This window comes from Plecotus auritus (assembly GCF_963455305.1).
Source record: "Plecotus auritus genome assembly, chromosome: 5".
NCBI lineage: Eukaryota > Metazoa > Chordata > Mammalia > Chiroptera > Vespertilionidae > Plecotus > Plecotus auritus.
Window position 1 is genome coordinate 37918685 of NC_137776.1, and position 22355 is coordinate 37941039.

General features: G+C 50.5%; 1 protein-coding gene across 1 annotated transcript in view; it reads right to left on the bottom strand.

The window, feature by feature from the left end:
• Nucleotides 1-16981: 16981 nt before the first annotated feature.
• The window catches only part of NDUFA10 (NADH:ubiquinone oxidoreductase subunit A10), a 38103-nt gene continuing 32729 nt past the window's right edge, over nt 16982-22355 (bottom strand). Inside the window, exon 10 of the mRNA XM_080670458.1 lies at nt 16982-17391. Within this exon, the coding sequence (XP_080526584.1) occupies nt 17323-17391 (69 nt within the window). The 3' untranslated portion in view covers nt 16982-17322. The remainder of the gene's footprint in view (nt 17392-22355) is intronic.

Consider the following 22355-nt stretch of genomic DNA (forward strand, 5'->3'; position numbering starts at 1 on the left):
TTGAGCTTTACTCCCCCACAAAGAAGATAAGCACAGGATGAGATGTGCATGCAGGTAAGGCTCTCGGTGAGATTGCAGGAAGGTTCTTGTCTGCCGAACCCAGTGAGGAGCCAGCACAGGTGCTGACAGTGAGGGAAGGGGCAGAGAGGGAAAGCCTGCCGCCCCTGCTGAGGGAGGGACCCTGCCTGGAGCCTGTGCAGCCCTGGGCCACAGCTGTGAGCTCAGCCTGCTCAGGAAGGCCCCAGGGGAGGCATTTGCATTTTCCTGCAGCCGGAAGGTACAGGGAAGGGGAGAGTGGGGTCAGTCCTCCACTGGTAATCTGTCTTGCACCTGTATAACAACCCTGGGAACAAGCAGATGGGGGTAGGAGGGTGCATCGGTGGACAGAGGGACGCTGTGGGTCACAAGCTGGATTATGCCAACAGTGAGGGCTGGAGGGAATGAGAGACCTCAAGAAGTGGGTGGACGAGACCATGTAAGCTATCACTTTATTCCCAAGCATTCTTTTTCATCGCTTTTCTTGTAGGAGCGACCCCCAGCTTCTCAAGGGCCACCACATGAGGTGGCTCCAAGGGACCAAGGGAGGACCCTCACCTTGCTGCATTTATCTGAAGGCATTTTGATCACAGTAAACCCTGTTCTGGCAGAGCGGATGCTTCTTCACGGTTCACAGTAATTACACACTCACGAAAGGTGGGATTAGCCATAAAACAGAGAGGCCAGATGCAATTCTCTAGCAGCCATCTCTCACCATTGTCCAGGACTAGCTAAGAAATACGAATGACTGATACAAATGGTTAATTTATAGTCAACATTAATATGACCGGGAGAAATAACACCAAATAAAACCAACACAAATTGAAGCCGCACACAGTAAAAGTTGTTATAGATGAAAAATGGAATGAAAAGTCACTGTCAACATTGAAAACTCTGAAATTGTACCAGGAACAGGGAGATTTAGTGTAAATAATCAACAGAAAATGAAACTGGCAGTACGTAAAAATACAGATCAACTTTGTTAACATTCAGATTGACAGAAGAATTTAAAATTCTTACCAAAATTTAGATCTGTGCAAATTTTCCAAGAAATGCGGCTGTGTAGAAGTAGTAACCAGAAAAGAAAGCTCATTAGAGTAGAAGATAGAGTTGTTGACATTAGGCATGGTTGAAAAACAAAAGCCAGAAATCCTACAAAAATGGATGAGTCAAATTGTTACTGAAAATAAAAATGGAAACAATTTGGTTGACTGTACTGTGTAGAAAATTGATCCAAGAACTAAACTGGCTTAGAGGGATTAGCATCAGAAATGCTTCCTTGACAAACGTCAACAGCTGTTGGCATTAGTCTGATTAATACGATGGTTCATGTGCTGGGAGTCAAACACTCTCTCAGGGTAAAACCGTCTGCTGGGTCAAAAAGGTGGAGCCAAATGGCCCAGCTCCAAAGGGGCCTTTAGGGATGGGCCAGCGACCCGTCATGTGCTCAGGTGAGTCAGGCACAGCCTCTCCGAGCTCCTCCATGAGATTCACTGTCTAGACTCTGCAAGAAAGTCCTCTTTCTTTCTTCTAGATCACAAGCCATAAGAATCCAGGCCTGCGGCCACCTTGACAGTGGCTAGAGACACCTGTTTGAAAAACAAAGTCAATTCAAATTGAGAAAGAGAGAGTGAAAAAAGTGGGGAGAGAAGGGGAAATATAGAAAGATCTGACGGCCTCCCAGGCCCCTGACTCCCGCTGTGCCTCAAACCACCAGTTCCTGGATTTGCCTGCTGGGTGAGCCAATCATTTAAGTTGGGTTCCATTACTTGTAACCCAAAGAGCCTGAATAGTATTAAAGTTAACCTCTCAACCAGGTGATAGAGCAGGTGTCCACAGTAACGGAGAAAGCGAGCTGGAAGGTTAGAGGCTGTGGTGCAGACCATAGAACTGCTGCAGCTCTGGGAAATGCCACGTTAATGCTCAGGGTCAAGGTCATGTGTGTGGTTGAATAACCGTGAAGGTCAATATGCTTGAGAAAGTTGAGGGATCTGGAGCTAAATGGTGGGTATGTGGCCCATTTAAGACTGGAGTCACCTAGAATGTATTTGTGTGGAGAGATGAGGAGCCAGCTTGCAAAGCTCCCAGGCCGGTGGGGGAGGGAGCTGGTCAGGAGGGCCGCAGGGGACAGCCAGGGAGGGTGAAGGGTGGCGTACTTGGACGTCCTGAGCCACAAAACAAGGAGGGCCACATCGTGAGGACTGGGGGTCACGGTTTTGTAAAGTTCATATTCACCTACTCAGTTTCTGTGGGTTGAATTGTGGCCCCACCTCCCCAAATTCATGCTGTGAAGCCCTAATCCCAGAACCTTAGAATGGGACCTTATTTGGAAGGGTCATTGCAGCTGTGACTGGTTAAGACGAGGTCATCGTGGATTAGGGTGGGTCTCTAATCCTATGTGACTATTGTCCTTATAAGAGGGGAAATGGGGACACAGGCACATGGGGAGCGCACCCCGTGCAGGTAAAGCAGAGATCCACCGGCAAGGAGTGAGGGTCTGTCAGCAAACCAGCAGCTGGGGAGAGGCCTGGGAAGACTCTCCCACAGCCTCAAGGAAACTGGCCCCACTGACACCCTGATCTGGACTTGCAGCTCCAGATGGTGAGAAGGCAACCTGCTGGGGTGGAGGCACCCAGGCCAGCCACAAAGAGGAGACTGCTACAGAGTTCCGATTCCACAAAGGTCTGCACAGCAAAACTGGGCCCTCAAGACAGTGGCCTGGCCAGTGAGCTTGTGCAGGAGGGATGGCAAAGGGGCAGATAGCACTCTGACCTGGTTCTCAGTTCCCATGGCCTCTCCCTGCCCCACAGCGACCACCCAGCACCCACCCTGATTCGGGTTCCTTGGGTGGCCTGGGATGGGGAGGCCGGCATGGGAAAGGGGCAGGGAATGAAGCAGGGACAGGTTGAGGGAGAAGTTGGGGAAGGAGAAATAGTTAGGAGGATGAATGAGCTCTGGCCTCACTGGGCAGGACACAGATGGGTGAGTTTCACATCCACTGGCCATATCCCTTCTCTCATGTGCCACCTCGGGAGACCCTATCACTGTCCCATCCTAGTGAAGCCCTCAAAACCATGTCACCATGTGCCCCAGTCCATACCTTCACGGGGCACACCCCCATTTATAGGATCTAACCCAAATTCCACCCACCCTTTGGTGTGTAAACACCCAGCCTGTCATGCCTCCTCCTTGGGTCCTCACCACGTGGCCCCTTGGCCCTCACAGCTGTGAAGGCTGCCCTCAGGTTCCGGCAGAGCGGAGAGGGGCTCTGGCTCCTACAGGCTCCGTGGCATTGGACACACCGCTTTCCGGCTCTGAAATGAAGTCTTCATGGGTGAATCAGAGAGCTGGGGACTCAGCAAGGCCATTTTGAAAAGTGTCGCAGTGCCCAGCCTTGCTGAGGTCATGTCCACTCCCCACAGCCCTGCCCCTATCTGACTGTGGTCCTGCAAGCAGGCACAGTCCCCCATCTCCTCCTTGGGCCTGGAGGAGCTGGCAAGGTTTGTTGCCTGTGGCCAAGCTGCAAGATCTACACTCTCCTTTCCACACAGGAAATCAAAATCCCAGCTTGGCACACCCCGGGGGCCTCTCAAGTGGCTCTAAGCTCTGTGCCCTCAATGTGGACTCTCCAGGAGGTTGGGTCCTTTGTCCTCATCCCCACCCACCCAGAAGAGGCAGGCCAGCTCAGAAACTGGGCCCTTGAAGACAGCCCACGCTCAAGGACACCTGAGTATTTTGTTCTGAACCTGAGCATACTTCATTTCTGGCAGGACTGTTCAGGCGTCCTCAAACTACGGCCCCCGGGCCACATGCGGCCCGCCGAGGACATTTATCTGGCCCGCCGGGTGCCGCTGCCTGTCCTGCTTAGCAGCCGACTCGTCCCAGGCCCGCAGTGCGCATAGGAATTTGTTCATAGTTTTTTTTTTTAACTATAGTCCGGCCCTCCGATGGTCTGAGGGACAGTGAACTGGCCCCCTGTTTAAAAAGTTTGAGGACCCCTGCTCTAGATAATGCATCACGCAAGACAATTCTCATTTTCACTTAATGGGAAATGAAGTCTCTAGATCACTGGCCATAAAATGGGGCTGATGTACTGTGAGGTGAAGGGAGAGGGGAGGCTGTGTTACTTGCTTTTCTGCACTGGCGGGCTGCTGGCGACCTTCTCCATGTAAAAGCTCTTCCTTTTCATACAGGACAAACCCAACAATGGGAAATGTGTTCTTTTAGGAAAAAGTGATGCATGGAGCAAGCGGTGTTTACTGAGAGCCTGAGACTGAACTGTGGACGCTGTCACCTGGTCTCCTGGAGTCGCAGGCTATGTGGTTGCTGCTCAGGCCTTCAGCTGGTTTGACAGTAATTTTAATCTCTCCTCGGGCACACCGCAGCTGTGCCAGTCTAAGGGAACACAGCTGTTGCTGCAGCACAGCCTGTTCTGGGGACAGCTCCTGGCCCTGCCAGACCTGCTCACAGCAACTCTGGGAGAGGCTTCAGGGTGGGGAATAGGTTCATCCACAGTCAGCAGTGCCACAAGGACACCAGAACAGGACAGCACCAGAGGGGCCTTCGTTGGGATGAGGTGAAGCTGACAACACCTGGGAACAGACATGGAGGTCTTGGCAAATGGGGGACAAAACCTCTGGCTTTCTGCCATCTACTGGTTATGGGACCATGTTTGCGGCACAGACAGGCTGTGATAACCCAGCCCCAGGCCTGGGACGCACTATACCAGGAAAGCTTAGTTCTTGCTCCAGGTTTGGGCAGGGAGGGGTCCAGCGTGGAGGGTCTGCCATCTGGAGCAGGCAGCTTCCAAGAGCACCCTGGGGACTCTATCTCAGGAAGGGAGGAAGGGTATGGAGAAGCTTCCAGAGCCAGGTATGCAGGGAACCCAAACTGCTCCCCGACTTTCCAATGGCCAGAACTCATGGCACAGCAGTCCCTAATAGCACCGGACACAGTATGGTACCTAACAGTAGAGGATGCTGGGAATTGTAATCCCTAATAGCATGGGATGCTGGGAAGTGTAGTCCAGTTGTGAGTTGGGGGCTGCAGGGCTGCCACTGTGACTCCCCAGAGCTGAGCACTGGGATGGAGCAGGGAGGAGGTTCAGAGGCTCTGCCAGATGCAAGAACTGAGGATACTAATCCTAAAGAAGGAAACTCAGGTGCATGGGCATCTTCAAGGATTTGAAAATCTGAAACAACTTGACTGTGAGAGGGTATGTGGCAAACAGCTATAAGCAACAACAGTCAACCGCCAAGTTCTCACCGAGGGAGCAGTACTTCCTCATGTGGACAGAACCCAAGGGTCACAAAGAACCCTGGGCCAGAACTGCAGAGCAGGAGCCACTGTTGCTGCTCCCTGTACAAGAGAGGCTGCAGGCCTCTGATGGCTTGAGAGCCAGGGCTATGTCCACTGTGTCTCTGCTCAGGCCAGCCCTTAGCATCTGCTTCCTAGTTCCTCCCCAGAACCAACAATGTAACTGGGGAAGGGAGATTACTGAAGGCCACCTCCCTCCCTTCAGAACAGACACGAAATATTACAAAGCAGTATTTGCCAGCCACTGTGAGCTTTAAAAAAAGTACCACATGTTATTATTGGTAAATGTTTCCCCACGATGTTCATGAATATGAATTGGGGAGGCAGGTGGTGAAGGGTCTGAGTGAGCGGCGGCACCTGAGACCACCAGGTGGGCTGACTTGGTTGAGAGCAGGCTGAGGGGCAAGACCTGTTGTAGCATCCTAACAAGAAAGGAGCCCAAAACTGTTGGCAAAGGCTTCTGCTTGGGTGAGAATCGGCCGACACTGGAATTTGACTTGAAAATTGGGGGTGAAGGGGTGAGAAAGGGCAGGTGTGCTCAGACCATAGCTTCAGACTAACAAGATGCTCCTTGAGCTTGTCAGCCTGGTACTCACTACACAGCAGAGGTGGCCAATGATGAAAGGAACCCTGGAAGCAAGACCCCTGGGAACCCATCCGGCTCCCACAGGAGCCCAGCCTTAGGGGTCTGAGCTCCCTGAGCAGCACCCCCACCCCACCTACAACCCTATAGGCTGCAATGCTGGTCCCTATCATGTGGGGCTGACCGAAGGGTCAAATACAATGGTGGGGGCAAAGCTCGCAGGATGAGTATTGAATATATTGCTAACTTGGGGTCACCTTCAGCTCCAGTTGTGCAGGCCATCCTAAATTTCACTGCAGAAGAGCCAATGGGCCAATTCCTTGTGTAAGTTTATCTTTAACACCAAGTCAAAAATTCCCCAGTCCTATAGAAAATCACAGAAGCTCTGTCCAAAGGCCAACCCTTGTCCCCCAGCAAATCCTGGAGCCTGCCTTCAAATAGATCCTAGAAGCAGACAGGCCATGACACACACGCCCTTGGCAGCAGGGCACCGTGGGCATGGACCACAGGCCACCTGGCAGGGCCCCTGGCTCCCCACACGGGCACAGCACGTGCTGGGCCCCTGGACAGCAGCACACCTGTCCGAGGGCGGGTGGCACTGCTGAGGCCGCAGGATGAGCCCTGGCGTTTGGGAGCAGCTGTGTGTCGGTGGGGGGAGGGGGGAGGAAGGGGGAGCTCCCTCTGCCAGCAGCCAGGCGCCCCCTGCGTCAACCAGCCAGGCTTGCCAGGCAGAAGTGCTGGCCTAGTTGTTTTGAGGTTGTTTATCTCTCAGCTCAGAGCACATTCCTGAGTGTGTTTAAATCCTAGATTCCAAAGGGCGACCAGGACTGTTTATCCAAAGCTGGGTCTCCTTAAACCATTGTTTTATGTCGCCCTGTTTTCCAAGCCATTTCCTATTTTCCTGCTGATACCATGAAAATATAATTTTTTTCCAAAGGCTGTGAACACCCGTAATGGCAGACAGCTGGCCTAAAGCTAGGGAAGGCCATTAGAGGATCAATGGTCCACAGGAAGCGGGCGATTAGGCTCCTCAGATGGGCTGCTCTACTGATAACACGGACCCCTCCCTGCCACACATCCTCCCCCCGCACCCCCCTCCCCGCCCATGTTCCTCAAGGGGCCACTGACCCAGGAAAGGAAGGTGGGGGAGGGTCAGACCCTGGCCAGAACTGGTTCCCTGGGAGACCTCTCCTGGCCAGCCCCTTCAGAGGGACCCCCCGAGATTCCTGTGCTGGAGAGGGAGGGCTCCTCACGGGGCCCGGCACACGGTCCCCTGGCCACAGAGCTACATGCAGACGGCAGATGCTGACATGCAGCACATGGTGGGTGACAGAGGAGGCCGCTTGGCGCAGGGGCACAGGCTGCGTGTCAGTGCTGTTAATATCCTAGTGAGAACATTAATAGGCATGAAGCTCTTTCACGTACAAATTCACCCTCATCCCATGAGGGAGGCTCCCTACCACAATTTGAGAAAATGAACACAGAAATAATTGCTAAAACTCACAGCTAGGTCACTGATTCATTCAACAAGCACCTACCATAGGCCAGGTGCTGAGGTTCAGAGCTGAGCAAAGTCAGACCTGGTCTAGGGCTCAGAGAGGAAGGCAGGAGGTCTCACCACATGCAGGCTGACAGCCGTGAGCAGTAAGAACCAGAAAGTCTTGGGACATCCCATGTGGAGTGAGGGGGCACCTGAGCCTAGAAACAGCGTGTCCCAGGCTCTCCCATGAGCATATGGCTGACCACTGAGCTTCTCACTTAGCCAGTCTAGAAAGGGGCCCTGGAATCTGTTTTTTAAGGAGAACGCCAGGGAATTCTCATCAGCAGGGAGATTTGGGAAATGGTGGGACTGTAGTTCCTGACACACGAGATCAGCTGCATCCCCAGAGAACCATTAAGTGGGTGCTCCTGGGCATGAGGCCTCTGAAAGCCCCCAAGGATCCAGGGTGCACCACGGCTGAGGGTGTGGCCAATCTGGATGGGCAGAAAAGGTGTCCCCAGGAAGTGATCCATTGGCTCTGAGGCCAGTGATGACCACAGCAACCTCTCTGACACATGTGCCTTCAGATCCTCAAACCAACCTCCGTCCGTCTTCTGTGACCCACGCACAGCCCGGCCTCATGGCCCTATCTGACAGATTGGGCAACTGGGGATAAGAAGGAGGTGCTCTGGCCAGCACGTGGCAATGAGGGGCCCGGCAGGGATGGCCCTCGACTCCTGTGCTCTCACAGCTCTTAGGAAAACACTTTGCTTTTCTAAAAATTGTTTGCAATGTACACTTCCACTCAGATTTGAGCATCACTGTTGGGCCGGTGTGGCTCAGTGGTTGAACGCCAACCTATGAACCAGGAGTTCACAGTTCTATTCCTGGTCAGGGCACATGCCCGGGTTGCGGCTCGATCCCCAGTGACAGGCATGTAGGAGGCAGCCATTCAATGATTTTTCTCTCATCACTGATGTTTCTATCCCTCTCCCTTTCTCTTTGAAATCAATAAAAAATATATTTTTTAAAAAAACATTCAACAATAAAGATTTTTTTAAAAAACCATAAAAACCAAATTTGAGCATCGCTGTTAAGTTGCACGAGGAATCTTCCTGCTGCACGTGTGGGTTGCAGCGAGACTTGCGCTGACTTGATGAGTTAATGGTGTGAGCGCCCGTTTAGCAGGATGTCATTCTCAATGTCCTCAGGTCCTCGCTTCTGTTAGCCGCATTCTGTGACGTTCCCCATACAGCTATTCTTAGACCTTTTCCTTCGCACAGATTTCTGCAGGGATTCGGAACGAGCCTGTTTTTCTGTTATAATCTTTAACTGGTTTCTGCCAGTGCACAGAAAGCTGTGGGTTTTGCACGGACATTTCCTGTTGTCTGTGCTGGTGAACGCTGATTCCACATTTGTCAAACCATTAGCTCAAACACTACTGAAAATAAAACCTTACAGAGAACCCTAATAAAACTGAGAAAAGCATTAGCAGGTGTTTCATGCCACTTGACTATTCACTGTTTGCTGAAGAGCAGGCCGTTCCTGGTGGGTGGAGCTCCCTCCAGCTGGGTGGGAGTCAGTGTGCTGGGTCAGTCCCCACCCCAGTTCTCCACACTGGTCAGCACCAAGCGGAGACCAGGAACATCTGACCAGAGAGTCTGTTCCTCTTCTTTCTTTTTCTGTTCTCACAGTCAATGTGGTCTCCTCACGGATTTCACCTGGGCTTCTGGTCTACCTGGTATGTCACACACAGATTCATGGCCGTCAGTCTAGTGCCATGGTCGGCAAACTGCGGCTCGCGAGCCACATGCAGCATTTGGCCCTTTGAGTGTGGCTCTTCCATAAAATACCACGGCCTGGGCGAATCTATTTTGAAGAAGTGGCATTAGAAGAAGTTTAAGTTTAAAAAATTTGGCTCTCAAAAGAAATTTCAATCATTGTACTGTTGATATTTGGCTCTGTTGACTAATGAGTTTGCCGACCACTGGCTCTAGTGTGATCTCTCCCTTGCAGATAAGAGGTGCCTTTACACATGCCTCCCTTCCAGTTCAGATCATTTTACCCTCACTCACGACTGTCCCTGTTCCCAATGCTCTGGGTGGCAAAGGGGACCTTCCAGGTCTTTACCACCTAAACCACCACAAAGCCAATCAGATTGGACGGAAGCGGGATTAGTGGAGCTGCATCTCCCACTGCGTGAGGCTCACAGCAGGCTTTTCTTCCCTCAAAAAAGAGAATCAGCAAAGGGACCCAAGATAGCCTGCTTTTCTCCCCTGTCAGGGATTGAGTGTACTGCCAACCAGCTTCTGCCCATTGTTAGGTCACTGTCACATGAGGCCATTTCTCTGGCCCTGCTGACAACCTGAGCGTGGCCTCACCCCAGGGATAGAGCACCAGGCCCACGGTGCCGGCAACTTGCTGGGAGGTATTACTTCAGATCCGCCAGCTCCAGGGCTCAGATTCCACAGCCTCCAAAGCCCAGGGTCACAGGAAGAGACCAGCTCTGGGCCTGGGGCTCCATGGCCTTGGCAGGAGAGCTCCAGCCTTGGGAGGATGTGTGGGCAGGTGGGCAGAGGCGAGCAGGACACCAACTGCAGGAGATCTGCACTGGGGGGTGGGCAGGGTCAGAGGTCTGGCTGCCAGGGTCACACAGCCAGGTTGTCCTGTGGGGCACCCAGAAGCAGCGCTTCCACCCAGAGGGCAGAGTCCTGGGCTTGCTCCGGAGTGGACCAAGGCCTCACCTCCAGGGGGCACCACCTCAGAGGGACATGACCTCCAGGAAAACATGGCCTCCAGGAGATATCACCTCCAAGGCCTCCCTGGGTGGTGCCACAGACACAGACCACATTCTGCATTCTGCATTTTGATAAAATGATTCTTTGTCTTCAGTCATCAGTGACTTTCTTTTGCCCCCACAGTTTTCTTAAAGTGGCCCTGACTTCGGACAGAACGGTGCTGCTGCTCTCAGCCCTGAGTCTGATTCTTGTCTATCCTCACAGGAAGTTCTGTGCTCTTGGTGGCAGTAGTATGTGTTCAGAGCTAGGTGGTGAGGAGATGAACAGCCTCTGGGCCTCCCCCTTCAGCCACCCCACCCTCTCCAGATGTTCTCACCTCCTCCCCCCACAGCATCTCTCTGTCACCCTTCTTGCTGTCTAGCTGCTCATTTCCCATTTGTTTCCTCTGCCTCACATGTTCCTCCTTCCTCTGATCCAGCTGACAAGGAGAAAAGCCCCTTCAACATCAGCAGCAAGAGTGGAGATGGTGCCTCTGTCTGCCTCTTGCTGAGTCCTGATCGTGGAGACATCTGGACACAGCTGGAGGAGACAATGATGGATGCCCTCCCTGGTCAGGCTGATGGGGACACGAATGAGGGGGAATGTGGTGGACCCAACCCTTCCATCTCATCACACCTGGGCTCATGCACACCTACATGGAGTTGTGCACCTCTGACTGACGCGAGAGGAACATCAGGATGAATTGTGGGAGAGAGGGTGTGTCTGCAGCTGTCCTGCACCCATGTGAACCTGCTGGGGACCAGTAATGAAGACATTCATCAAAACCTAAGATCCCTACAGGGATTCAAATTCTGGGACTGCAAATCACCTGAACCCCTTTTGTACTCCCTACCCACATTCCCTTCCCCTGATTTCTTTGTTCTGCGTTCCCTCTCTCTTCTTATAAAAATCCCAGTGTACGCTGAGATGGGGAGATGGGTTTTTGAAGACAAGAAAAGTCTTCCACCTCCCCAGTTGCCAGCAGTTGGAATAAACTTCTTTTCTTCACCTTAGCCCCTGTCTTGTGAGTTTGGCTTTCAGGGCAACAGGCATTCCAGACCTGGTGACAGGTTATTTTCCTGGTTTCACTCTCAGGAGCTTGTGCCCGTTCTCTGGGTGGCCCAGCCCATCAATGACCCAAAAGTCTTCCCGGGGGAGGGGAGAGGAAATGGTCACCGGTCACTCCAGTGGATTATGTAAATGCAACTATTACTACTAAATGGTGATACCCATCCCTCCCCTGCTCCTGGTCACACACCCTCAGGTTATTGCTTAGATGTCTTCCCTCTGTCCCCTGTCCCTCAGGAAGAGGCAGCTCCCAGAAAGAGGACTGTCCTTCTCCAGACTGTAGACACCAGGAAAACACTGCCTAGGACTCCTGCTCACCAAAGGCACCCTCGCCCACACACTCCCTCTGAGCTACAGATGAGTCTACACTAAGCTGTCTACACAGCCTGAGACAAAAGTGGGTTGCCTCCGAGTTGCCCCACCGTCCAGTGAGCTTCTGAAGGTCCAGGTCCATAGCGAGACGCTTCTCTACTGGAATAATTCTGATTTTTCTCTTAGTTTTATTGCCATGGGGTGATTAATCAATGGCCCGAATGGAAACCACTTGGTTGATAATTCTTAGACAATGTTCTGCAACTGCAGTGCATTTAGACAACTCTAATGTTAGTTGCTTAGGTTCGATCCTATCTGTAAGTAGTGTAATCACAGTATCTTTGCTATTGCTAACAAATTCACTGAAGTAACCCAGAAACACAGCCAGAATTTGGTCTTCTAAAGTAACTTTGACATTTTTCTTTTGGTTTTATTGCTATTGTGTAAGTGACTTCACAATATCTCACAGGGAGACTTGCTAAGATTACAACTTTTAGGGTAGTGTTTCATAGATGTGGATTATATAAATGTAACTATTACTGCTAAATTGTCACTTAGTATTAGACTAGAGGCCCGGGGGTGGGGGGGAGGAGGAGGGTGTCCCTCAGCCCAGCCTGCACCCTCTTCAATCTGGAACCCCATGAGGAATGTCCGACTTCCCGTTTAGGCCTGATCCTGGTGGGATCGGGCCTAAATGGGCAGTCGGACATCCCTCTCACAATCCAGGACTGCTGGCTCCCAACTGCTCGCCTGCCTGCCTTCCTGATTGCCCCTAACCGCTTCTGCCTGCCAGCCTGATCACCCCCTAACCACTCCCCTGCCAGCCTGTTTGCCCCTAACTGCCCTCCCCTGCAGGCCTGGTCACCCTAACTGCCCTCCCCTGCAGGCCTGGTCCCCCCTAACTGCCCTTCCCTGCAGTCCTGGTCACCCCCAACTTCCCTCCTCTGCCGGCCTGGTCACCCCTAACTGCCCTCCCCTGCAGGCTTGATCGCCACCAACTGCCCTCCCTTGCAGGATTGGTCCCTCCTAACTGCCCTCCCCTGCTGGCCTGATCGCCCACAACTGCCCTCCCCTGCTGGCCATCTTGTGGTGGCCATCTTGTGTCCACATGGGGGCAGGATCTTTGACCACATGGGGGCAGCCATCTTGTGTGTTGGAGTGATGATCAATCTGCATATTACTCTTTTATTAGATAGCATAGAGGCCTGGTGCATGGGTGGGGGCCAGCTGGTTTGCCCTGAAGGGTGTCCCGGATCAGGGTGGGGGTTCCCTTGGGGTGTGGGGCGGCCTGAGCGAGGGACCTGTGGTGGTTTGCAGGCTGGCCACGCCCCCCGGCGAACCAAGCGGAGGCCCTGGTATCTAGGATTTATTTATCTTCTACAATTGAAACTTTGTAGCCTGGAGCAGAGCCAAGCCTTCTGCTCGCTCCATGGCGGCAGCCATTTCTGTTGGGATTTATTTACCTTCTATAATTAAAACTTTATAGCCTGGAGTGGGCCGGCCAGGGTGTGCAGAAAGCTTGGCTTCCTCCATCGCTGGGGAAACCCAAGCCTCCCTCCTGCTCTCTCTGTGGCTGCAGCCATCTTGGTTGGGTTAATTTGCATACTCACTCCTGATTGGCTGGTGGGCGTGGCTTGTGGGTGTAGCAGAGTGATGGTTAATTTGCATATCACTCTTTTATTAGGATTTCCAGACAGTGCACGCAGAATATCTTTGTCATCGTGGTCTAAAGAGTGGCTCCTGATGATCCGGAAACACCAATTTTTGTCTTTTGTATGAGGTAACCAAGCCTTGTCCCTCCTGTGGTCTTACTGTGTGGCTAAGTGATGATGTCCCCTGGGCTTTGTTCCGCCTGTGGTCTCACTGTGTGGCTGAGTGATGACTCCATCGCACACATATAACTGTATGATTCCAGGGCCAAGGTTCCCCAACAGAGGAGCTCGTGTGGAAGGGGACTCCCAGGTGCAGTCCTTCCCCAGCCTGGGACCAAGAGTCTGAATGACACACCTGTCCCGTAATCACGGCCGCACGTTTTTTATCACATTTCTCCTGCCCTCTCTCATTTTTCAGCCTCTAGACCCAACAAACACCCAAGGCCTTGAGATTGTATCTCTGTTTGTTTTGGTTAACTGAACATTTTCCTTCCTTGTTTAATATTTTTTCAGATTTCTGGGGACTGTTCTCCAGTGCTGATGTTACCTGGTCCCTGGCCAACAGAAACACACCGTCTGCCTGTGGCTGGGATGTCATGCGGAAGCCGAGGGCCAAAACTTCTGTTAAATTTAGCTTCTCATGGGCAGATGTATCTCCATTAATCACAACTAAGGAGTCCAATTCCCTAAACCCGTGGTCGGCAAACTGCGGCTTGCAAGCCACATGCAGTTCTTTGGCCCCTTGAATGTGGCTCTTCCACAAAATACCACGGCCTAGGCAATTCTATTTTGAAGAAGTGGCATTAGAAGAAGTTTAAGTTTAAAAAATTTGGCTCTCAAAAGAAATTTCAATCGTTGTACTGTTGATATTTGGCTCTGTTGACTAATGAGTTTGCCGACCACTGCAACTAGCCCCTGCATGAGTAAGTGCATGCACCCCAGAGCAAATTTCCTGGAGCGGATGCCAACACTCTCCCTAAACATCAGCAGCTGCAGCAAACCAGCAAGGCCAAAGGGAGAGGCCGTGTGCTCTTGGTTCTCCCTGAAGCCTGGGGCTGGGGGGGGGGGGGGGCAGGGGGGGCAGCACACAGGACTAGATTCCCGTGACCCAAGACAGTGACTGTGCCCAGCTTTGGGAAAGTGGAAATCCTGCCTCAAGTCCTGCCCAACACCTGGCCTTGGAGGTCACACTCCCTGGGAGGGGACATGTGAACATTCACTCCACCACCAGTTGCCCCATTACCCCAGGAAAGCTGACGCCTCCCCTGAGCCTGGCTGACTTGGGCAGTGGGGACACACGAGGGTCAAGGTACCATGGAGTGTGTGCTAATGTCATTGTTGACCAAAGCACAGGGACCGTGGAGCACGCTTCTGACGGCAGGTGCACACGGCTACAGGATGCCGGGTTTCCTTATAAGATGATGAAACACTCTGAGTTGACTGTGCTAATGGTTGCATTTGCCCGTGAATATATGTATAGCATTAAATGCATTTCAACTCACAACGGGGCTTATCGGGATGTAGTCCAACATGAGTAAAGGAACACCTGTATTTCAGACAAAAGGAGACCCTTTGTATTTTTATATACTTCTGTTTTCAAACAAATCAGAGCATATGAACTCCATGAACCATGAGAGCAAAGAAGAGAAGACAATTAAGACACAAAATAAAGGCTGGAAGAGACAAGAAAACAAGTTCGACAGCCAGCTCCGCTCGGGAAGCTGCTCAGCGATCTCACTGTGAACCCTCCCGTCTGCCTGGCCTTCCCTGCAGCCCCAGCCCGTCCTCTCCTGAAGGCACAGATGCCTCCCTGATGGGGACACACATGCCCACTCCTGGGGACAGCAAAAGGCTACGGTGTTCCACTGGGGCTTCCCCGCTGGTGAGATGGGAGAGCTAGCGTGATGGCCAAGGAGGCTGGTGCTTGTGTTTAAATGTGCCCTGCTGTCCCCATTTCTAGGGAGCTGCGACAGTGAGAGTCTTGTTTCCAAACACATTCTCCGCCCCGTGACCTCATCCAGGAGCCTGGGTGAAATATCTATTATCTGTGATTCTCCTTAATACAAAATTCTCGTGACTGTGAACAAGTGGCTGGAAAACATAAAACTACACATTGCAAGCTCAGTTCCTGACCCTCAAAGCATCAAATATTCCAACGTGGGATATTCAAAAAGGCAGTTTTGCCCTGGCCAGTGTGGCTTAGTTGGTGGAGCGTCATCCCGTGCACCGAAAGGTTGCCTGTTTGATTCCCCATCAGGGCACATGCCCAGGTTGTGGATTCAGTCCTCAGTCGGAGGCAGCCAATCGATGTTTCACTCTCTCTCTCTCTCTCTCTCCCTTCCTAAGAAAATAAAAAATAAAAACACTTTTTAAAATGAAGTTTTATTTCAATCCTCGGTTTCTTTTAAGGGTTGTAAGCATTCCCGGAAACTAAGTCATGTCCTGCTCTGAACCAAAAAGGTGAGGCTGCCTCCTCAGCTCTTCAGGGCTTCAGTTTGGAGACTTGGACAATATTTGCTTTCTCTGCCCAGTACTCTCAGAAAACACCATGAGATGAAAGAGATGTACTCCCTCAGCACAAATGACAAACTGCACACGCCACCAGGGGAGGTACACAAGGTACGATTTCGAAGGTGGTACCTGTACCAGGGTCTGCACTGTGTCTGAAAAGCTGACCCACAGCAGACCCCTCATACTGTTGAGCAACTCTCAGTGCGAAGTACAGAGCCTGCTCACCACCCAGAGACATGAGAGCAGCCCAGATAATTAGATGCTTTCCTCCTTCCTTCCTCCTCTCCTTAATGGCTTTGGGAGGCATTCAGACCAAGACACTCCATTGGCTGGCCCGGAGCCTAGCTGCTTTCTCAATCACTGAAGCTACTTGTTCTTAGTGAAATGCAAAACTTTGGCCACTTAGATCTGAACTCCAACTAACACTGCTGGGAAACTTTATTTTCAATTCTTAAAACTCAGAGAGAGAGAGAGAGAGAGAGAGAGAGAGAGAGAGAGAGAGAGAGAGAGAAAGGGATGGGGGAGCACAGGCATGCTCCGTGGTGGGGATGCCTGATGGAACCCTCCTCGTGATGTGTGCAACACGGAACTGAGTGCCATGTGGCAACTGAGCACTTGAACTGTGACCAGTGTGAACTGAGGAACTGAATTAGCTGCATTTAATTTTAATTCATTAAATGTAATGGTCACACGTGGCTAGGAGCTACATTTAACACAGTGGGACGCTATAGAAAAACTCACTGAATAGAATTCACAACGTACAGCTTAACCCCTGAACTAAAATGCCGAACTCTACAATGAGCTTGCGAGGCATGCTACCTAGTTTTCTAAGTTTTAGTAGAGGTGAAGGAGGAAATGGGGTTTCTCCCTCTCCTCTCTTCCACTGACAACTGATTCTCAGAGAATGAAGAGCATGTTATTTGCTTTTGTTTTATCCCACCAACATTGTGAGCTCGGATCTTCCTTCAGAGGAAGGACTCATGAGCCCAGGGGTGCTGCACATCACACGATTCCCAAACACACTGCTCTATAGTCTATGCTAATTCCTTCCATTTTTTGGTATTCCCTCTTTACTTTTTTTACTTTTCTCTAATAGACTGTTAGAACAAGCAGGATAAATGGTTAAATCTTAGTATGTTTATGAATTAAAGCAAACCACATCACAGTAAGCGGTGAGCGGAATGGCAAGTGAGTGTGGGCACATGTGTGACATACCCGTGTGCGAGCAGAGTCTAATGGAGACAAGTGCCACAGAAGCAGTTTATTTCTCGAGTCTGAAGAAGCCACATACCAGCCTGCACAACACGGACACAGGTGGGAGAAGAAACCTTTCTAGTGAAGCCTGGTCCCCCCCAGCAGACTTCCTTTGCTCCCATGATAATTACGAATCGCTACAACATAAAGCTGCAGGCCCCGATGCTCCTGTCCACCCTGACTGCACTGCAGGGACGACTGCCATTTCTCCCACGGTGCGATTTTCAGATAGTTTACTTCCCCCCAAATTTTACAGCTACGAGGAGGCCACGAGAGTCAGCAGACTGGAAGTTTCTTCATCACTGCAATACAGCTCTAGCAGAGAGTGGTCCGTCACTTCAGCCAGATCCACTTGTCGCCCACATCCGCATTATACCCGGGGCAGTACTTGCGGCCCGGCAGCTGTGGGAGGAAGCAGGCAAGGTCACCATGGGTTTACAAGCAGGTCGGTCCCCCAGCCCACTGCCCTGCATTCTCCACACCCTGCTGTGAGTGACGGGCTCTGCAGGCACCGGGCACAGCACAGCTCTGCCCGAAAGAGCTTCCGTCCTGGCAGGGGCCTATAAATGCAACCCAACCAAGTGTCCCCATCCTGTCAGGAGAGTGACGAGGCCATGGAGGGGACACCTGGGTGAGAACTGGATGGGAATGATCCAGGCAGACATCAGGGCGACAGCATGTTCCTTCTTATGCTCTGCCCAGCACCATATGAAAACGCATTGATGAAGTCTCAGGTGAGTGGTCACTGTCCAGCAGGAAGCACAGTAGGAGCACTGGGCTACATTTAACACGAGGCCTCAGTGCGGGTGGGTGAAGGAGCCAACAAAGGAGGAGCCACGGTGGGAGCCGTTAGCTGCCCAGGACCCAGAGCTGCCGCTGCAGGAGGGCAGGAGGGGCTGTCACGGCAGCAATGATGCTGGAGGACAGACAGGTCAACGCCCTCTCCTGCTAGTGGCAGCTGGGGAGAAGGGGGCCCTGTGACTCAGTCCACAGAGTCCGGCCTCCCAGGGCACAGGCAGGTGGGCCTGGAACAGCAACTACCAGGCGTTCTTACGGGCAGAAGAGCCTGCATGAGAGCACAGTGACCATGCTGTGACGGTGGTCAGATAGGCAGGGCCCGCTCCTGTGCAGGGAAGGCTCGTACCAGGTGCTGGGGCTATAGGACCAGGGCGGGCAGGAAGATGTCAGGGAGCTGCATTTCAGCTCTCTGATTCCAACAAGCACTTTGGCTACCACAGGGTGGTCACTGGGCCAGAAGGGCTGCTCCCTGTGGGTCCATGTGACTGACACCTGCATCTGGCTTCCACGGGCCTCAAGGGCTCAGGAAGTTCTGGGAGACACAGAAAGGCAGGAACAGTGTGGGAGGAAGGTCAGGTGGTTCCCCAGTGACATAAATACTAGTAGATGACACAGCAGGGAGAAGAGAAAGCAGGTCCCCATAGCAGAATGCTAATTTATGATACAGGACTCACAGAATCAGGAAAAGTGTAATTTGGCAACCATCCTATTCATAATTTAGCCAAGAAAATCAATGAATGGTAGAATGAAAGCTTGAGGAGGAAATGGACATTGACAGTTTCAAAGTATGCCCCTCAAACATTTACTAATTACGAAGAGTGAAGACACAATCTTAGTCAAGGGACCAAAGTCAATACAACCCGTGACAGGACAGACGGGAACCAGTGCCACCTGACAAGATACGAGGAGTTCTGTGACAGGCCAACAAAAATAAAACGCAGCCTCAATCTGATCATGGGAAACAGCGAGCGAAGAGTCAGATGGAGGGACACTAAAAAATACCTGCCTGTGATCTTCAAAAGTGTCAAGGTCTTAAATGTCACAGAAAGCTTGAGGAACTATCAGATTCAAAGAGACTACAGAGACTAGACAATCAGATGCAATCCATTATCCAGGGTGGGGGCCTTCTGCTCTGGAGAACATTACTGGGGTGACTGATCACCCTGGAACCGGGTCTGGGATTAGCAGAAGCAACATATCAACACCAGTCCCCTAACTCTGCAGGAGAAGGTCCTTGTCCTTAAGAGTCAGACATCACAGCAGTGGACAACTGGCCCACCCAAGAGGACCTGATCTTGGGCCGGCACTGGGACCTGAGGGCCGGCTTTCCTAAGGAGTGCCCAGGAGGTGCTGTGCAGGAGACACACCTGAGACCTGGGTGCCCAGGAGGTGCTGTGCAGGAGCCACACCTGAGACCTGGGTGCCCAGGAGGTGCTGTGCAGGAGCCACACCTGGGACCTGGGTGCCCAGGAGGTGCTGTGCAGGAGCCACACCTGAGACCTGGGTGCCCAGGAGGTGCTGTGCAGGAGCCACACCTGAGACCTGGGTGCCCAGGAGGTGCTGTGCAGGAGCCACACCTGAGAACCTCAGCTTTAAAGTGTTTGAAGCTACCGGTAATTGGCACCACTTGATCACAAAGGTTCAGAGAAGTTATTTTCCTATTCTTATTATTTTTGTAAATTTGAAACATTCCAAAATAAAACATCGATAGAATGAAGATATGAAGAACACTGAAAACATAGTGTGAGACTGTCAGCAGGACCCTCCAGCCAAGGACCGACCCTAAGGGCAAGCACGAGCCCGGGGAGGAAAGAGCACCAGCCGCATCAAACAGGGGCCGCGTCTCCAGGCTTCAAACATACGGAGAAATCGATGTGACAAAACAGCACAAGTGACAAGAGCTGGGTAAGTGGAGGAAAAATCTCCTGAGATCCCACACTGTTCTGGAATGAGAGAACTACTAACTAGTGCTAGACTTTAATAAATCAAGGATGACTATTTTAATCACCATGTTAGCCACTAAAACCCATGAAAAAAGAATGATAACTAGTAAACAAATGGGGGGGGGGAGGGGAAGGAAATAGGGTGAAAAATTTTAATCCAAAAGAAGACAGGAAAAAAATACATGTAACATGTAAGAACAATATAAAATATACAGTAGGGTAAGCTACTATTTAAACATAAATGTACCTGTAATTGCATTAAATGTGAACAGATAAATATTCCCAACTTTCAGACTGAACAGAACTAAAAACACAACTGTTTTCAGATTACAAGGTGCCCACTGGAAATATGAAGATACAAAAAGGTTGAAATTAAAAGATGAGAAAAACAACTCTACCATGCAAATACTAAGCAAAAGAAGACTGCAGATACTGCCTAAGCATTGAATGAAGTAAACTTTAGGTAAGAAACAAGATAGTGAGAAAAAGTTCAGAACCTATAAAACGGTAACTCCACTGAGAATTGACAGCAATTTAAATCTGTCTTCCTCTAATGACACAGCCTCTCAATCCACACAGAGCAGAACTGGACAGACGGAGAAGGGCACATCCACACAGAGGCAGATCTCCACATCTCTGACCACAAGCTGATGGAAGAGAAAAGACCAGTGAGAAGGAAGACAGTGCAAAGAATGTGGTGAACAGACTTCACCCCCATGAGACCAACTGAACTGCACACAGTGTGGGAAGGAGACCCTCTCCCTGAGGACCAGGGAATGTTACCAAAATTAACCACATGCGGAGCGGGAAGGTCAGCCTCAATCACACCCAAGGACTGAAAGTGCAACAAGTATGATCTGACTAGAATGGAATTAAGCCAGAAATCAGTAACAGAAAGATAATTAGAAAGATCCCCACTGCTTTTAAGTTATCCAGAATAATTCAAATCAGCATACTAGTCAAAAAGGAAATGAGGTTATAATTAGAAAATACTTTAAATTGAATGATTATGCAACGATAACATTATGAAATCTAGCTAAGCTGTTTTGAGGGCAATGTGTCCAGCTTTGAATGCTTATAACAAACAGTAAAACAAGCCAAATCAACGACCCACCTTTTACCTTAAGAAGTTAGAAAAGTAGTAAATGAAAGAGGAAAAAGAGCAGTGATCAGTGAATCGGATGTACAGCAGATAAAACCAAGCAAGAAGCTGGCTCCCTGGGCAATAAGCTCCCTCCAGGGGGGAGGGAGAGTAGGACAGTGGCTATTCGCAGGCGTGACCAAGTTAAAAACATAAAAAAAGACAAAAACTTCATGCCAAGAAATCAGAAAATTTAAACAAAATGGGGGCAAATTCCTTAAAAAATATAACTTGAACATTAAATATTCTGTGTCTATTAAAGAAAATGAATTGATAATTTAAAATATTCCAACAGAGCCCACTAGTGAATCTTTGCAAACACGGCAGGAAGAAGCACGCCCATCTTACACAACTTTCCAGAGAATAAAAGTGACAGCTCAGTGTCTGATGCTGGCAGGATGATGATAGTAAATCTGACAAGGATACTATGAGAAAGCAGTGAGCCAAGGGTAATCTGGCTCACTCTTTCTTGCTATACACGTTAATAGGCACTTATTAACAGAAGAAATGAAAACTCCTATAGACATGAGCTGTCGCCCAGTTATAAATTACCATCTAGCCTCTCAGGAACACAGATGCAAAACCCTAAATTAAACGTGTGCATTAGATCCAGCTATACACGAAGAGGGTGATGTGCCCACAGGTGGGACCTACCCAGGATTCAAGGTGTGGCCTCACCTCAGAAAATCAGTCACTATAACTGACCATATTTATAGAAAGAGGAGAAAGATCATCCAGGGCAGAGAAGGGGTGGTAAACTCAGTACCAGACTGACAGAAAGTCTTTGGAAAGTAGTGATAAAAGGGAACTGCCTCACCGGAGAAAGAGTATCTAAAACTAACTTACAGCGAGCAGACACTGACTGGTGGGCCCTGCAAACTCTCCCCATGAGCTCAGAAACAAGACAGGACGGCACTGTGACAACCTCTACTCAGCATGAACTAGACGTCTATCCAGGGTAGTCAGGCAAGGAAAGTAAAAGGGGTGAATGAGATTAACAGATAAAACTGTTATTTGCCGGCTTGTATTTTTCTTTTGCTTTTTCTATCATGGGACTTTTGAATGTCCATGTTCCATACAGAGTTAACATTTGAAACATCCTGTGTTTGCCACAGTTGTCAGATGATGGCCCGGCTGCTGGTTCATGGAACTTTCCTGACTCTGTGCAGCGTCGTTACAACTATGAGCAGGGTCACCTAGAAATGTCACACATGAAGGGCATCATCTATATAATCGGCTCTTTTTCAGCTCTTCAGTCTGTTGCATCTCTTGGGAACATCCCCACATGATTACCACGCCAGACAGAGTCTCTCCTGCTCTGGGTACCAGGCCTACTTTCCCAAGGGTAATCTGTCTCACTCTTTCTTGCTAAACAGAGAGAAATACAATCTATACTTTATTAATAGGCACTTATTAACAGAAGAAATGAAAACTCCTGTAGACATGAGCTGTCGCCCAGTTATAATCAATGAAACACACACACA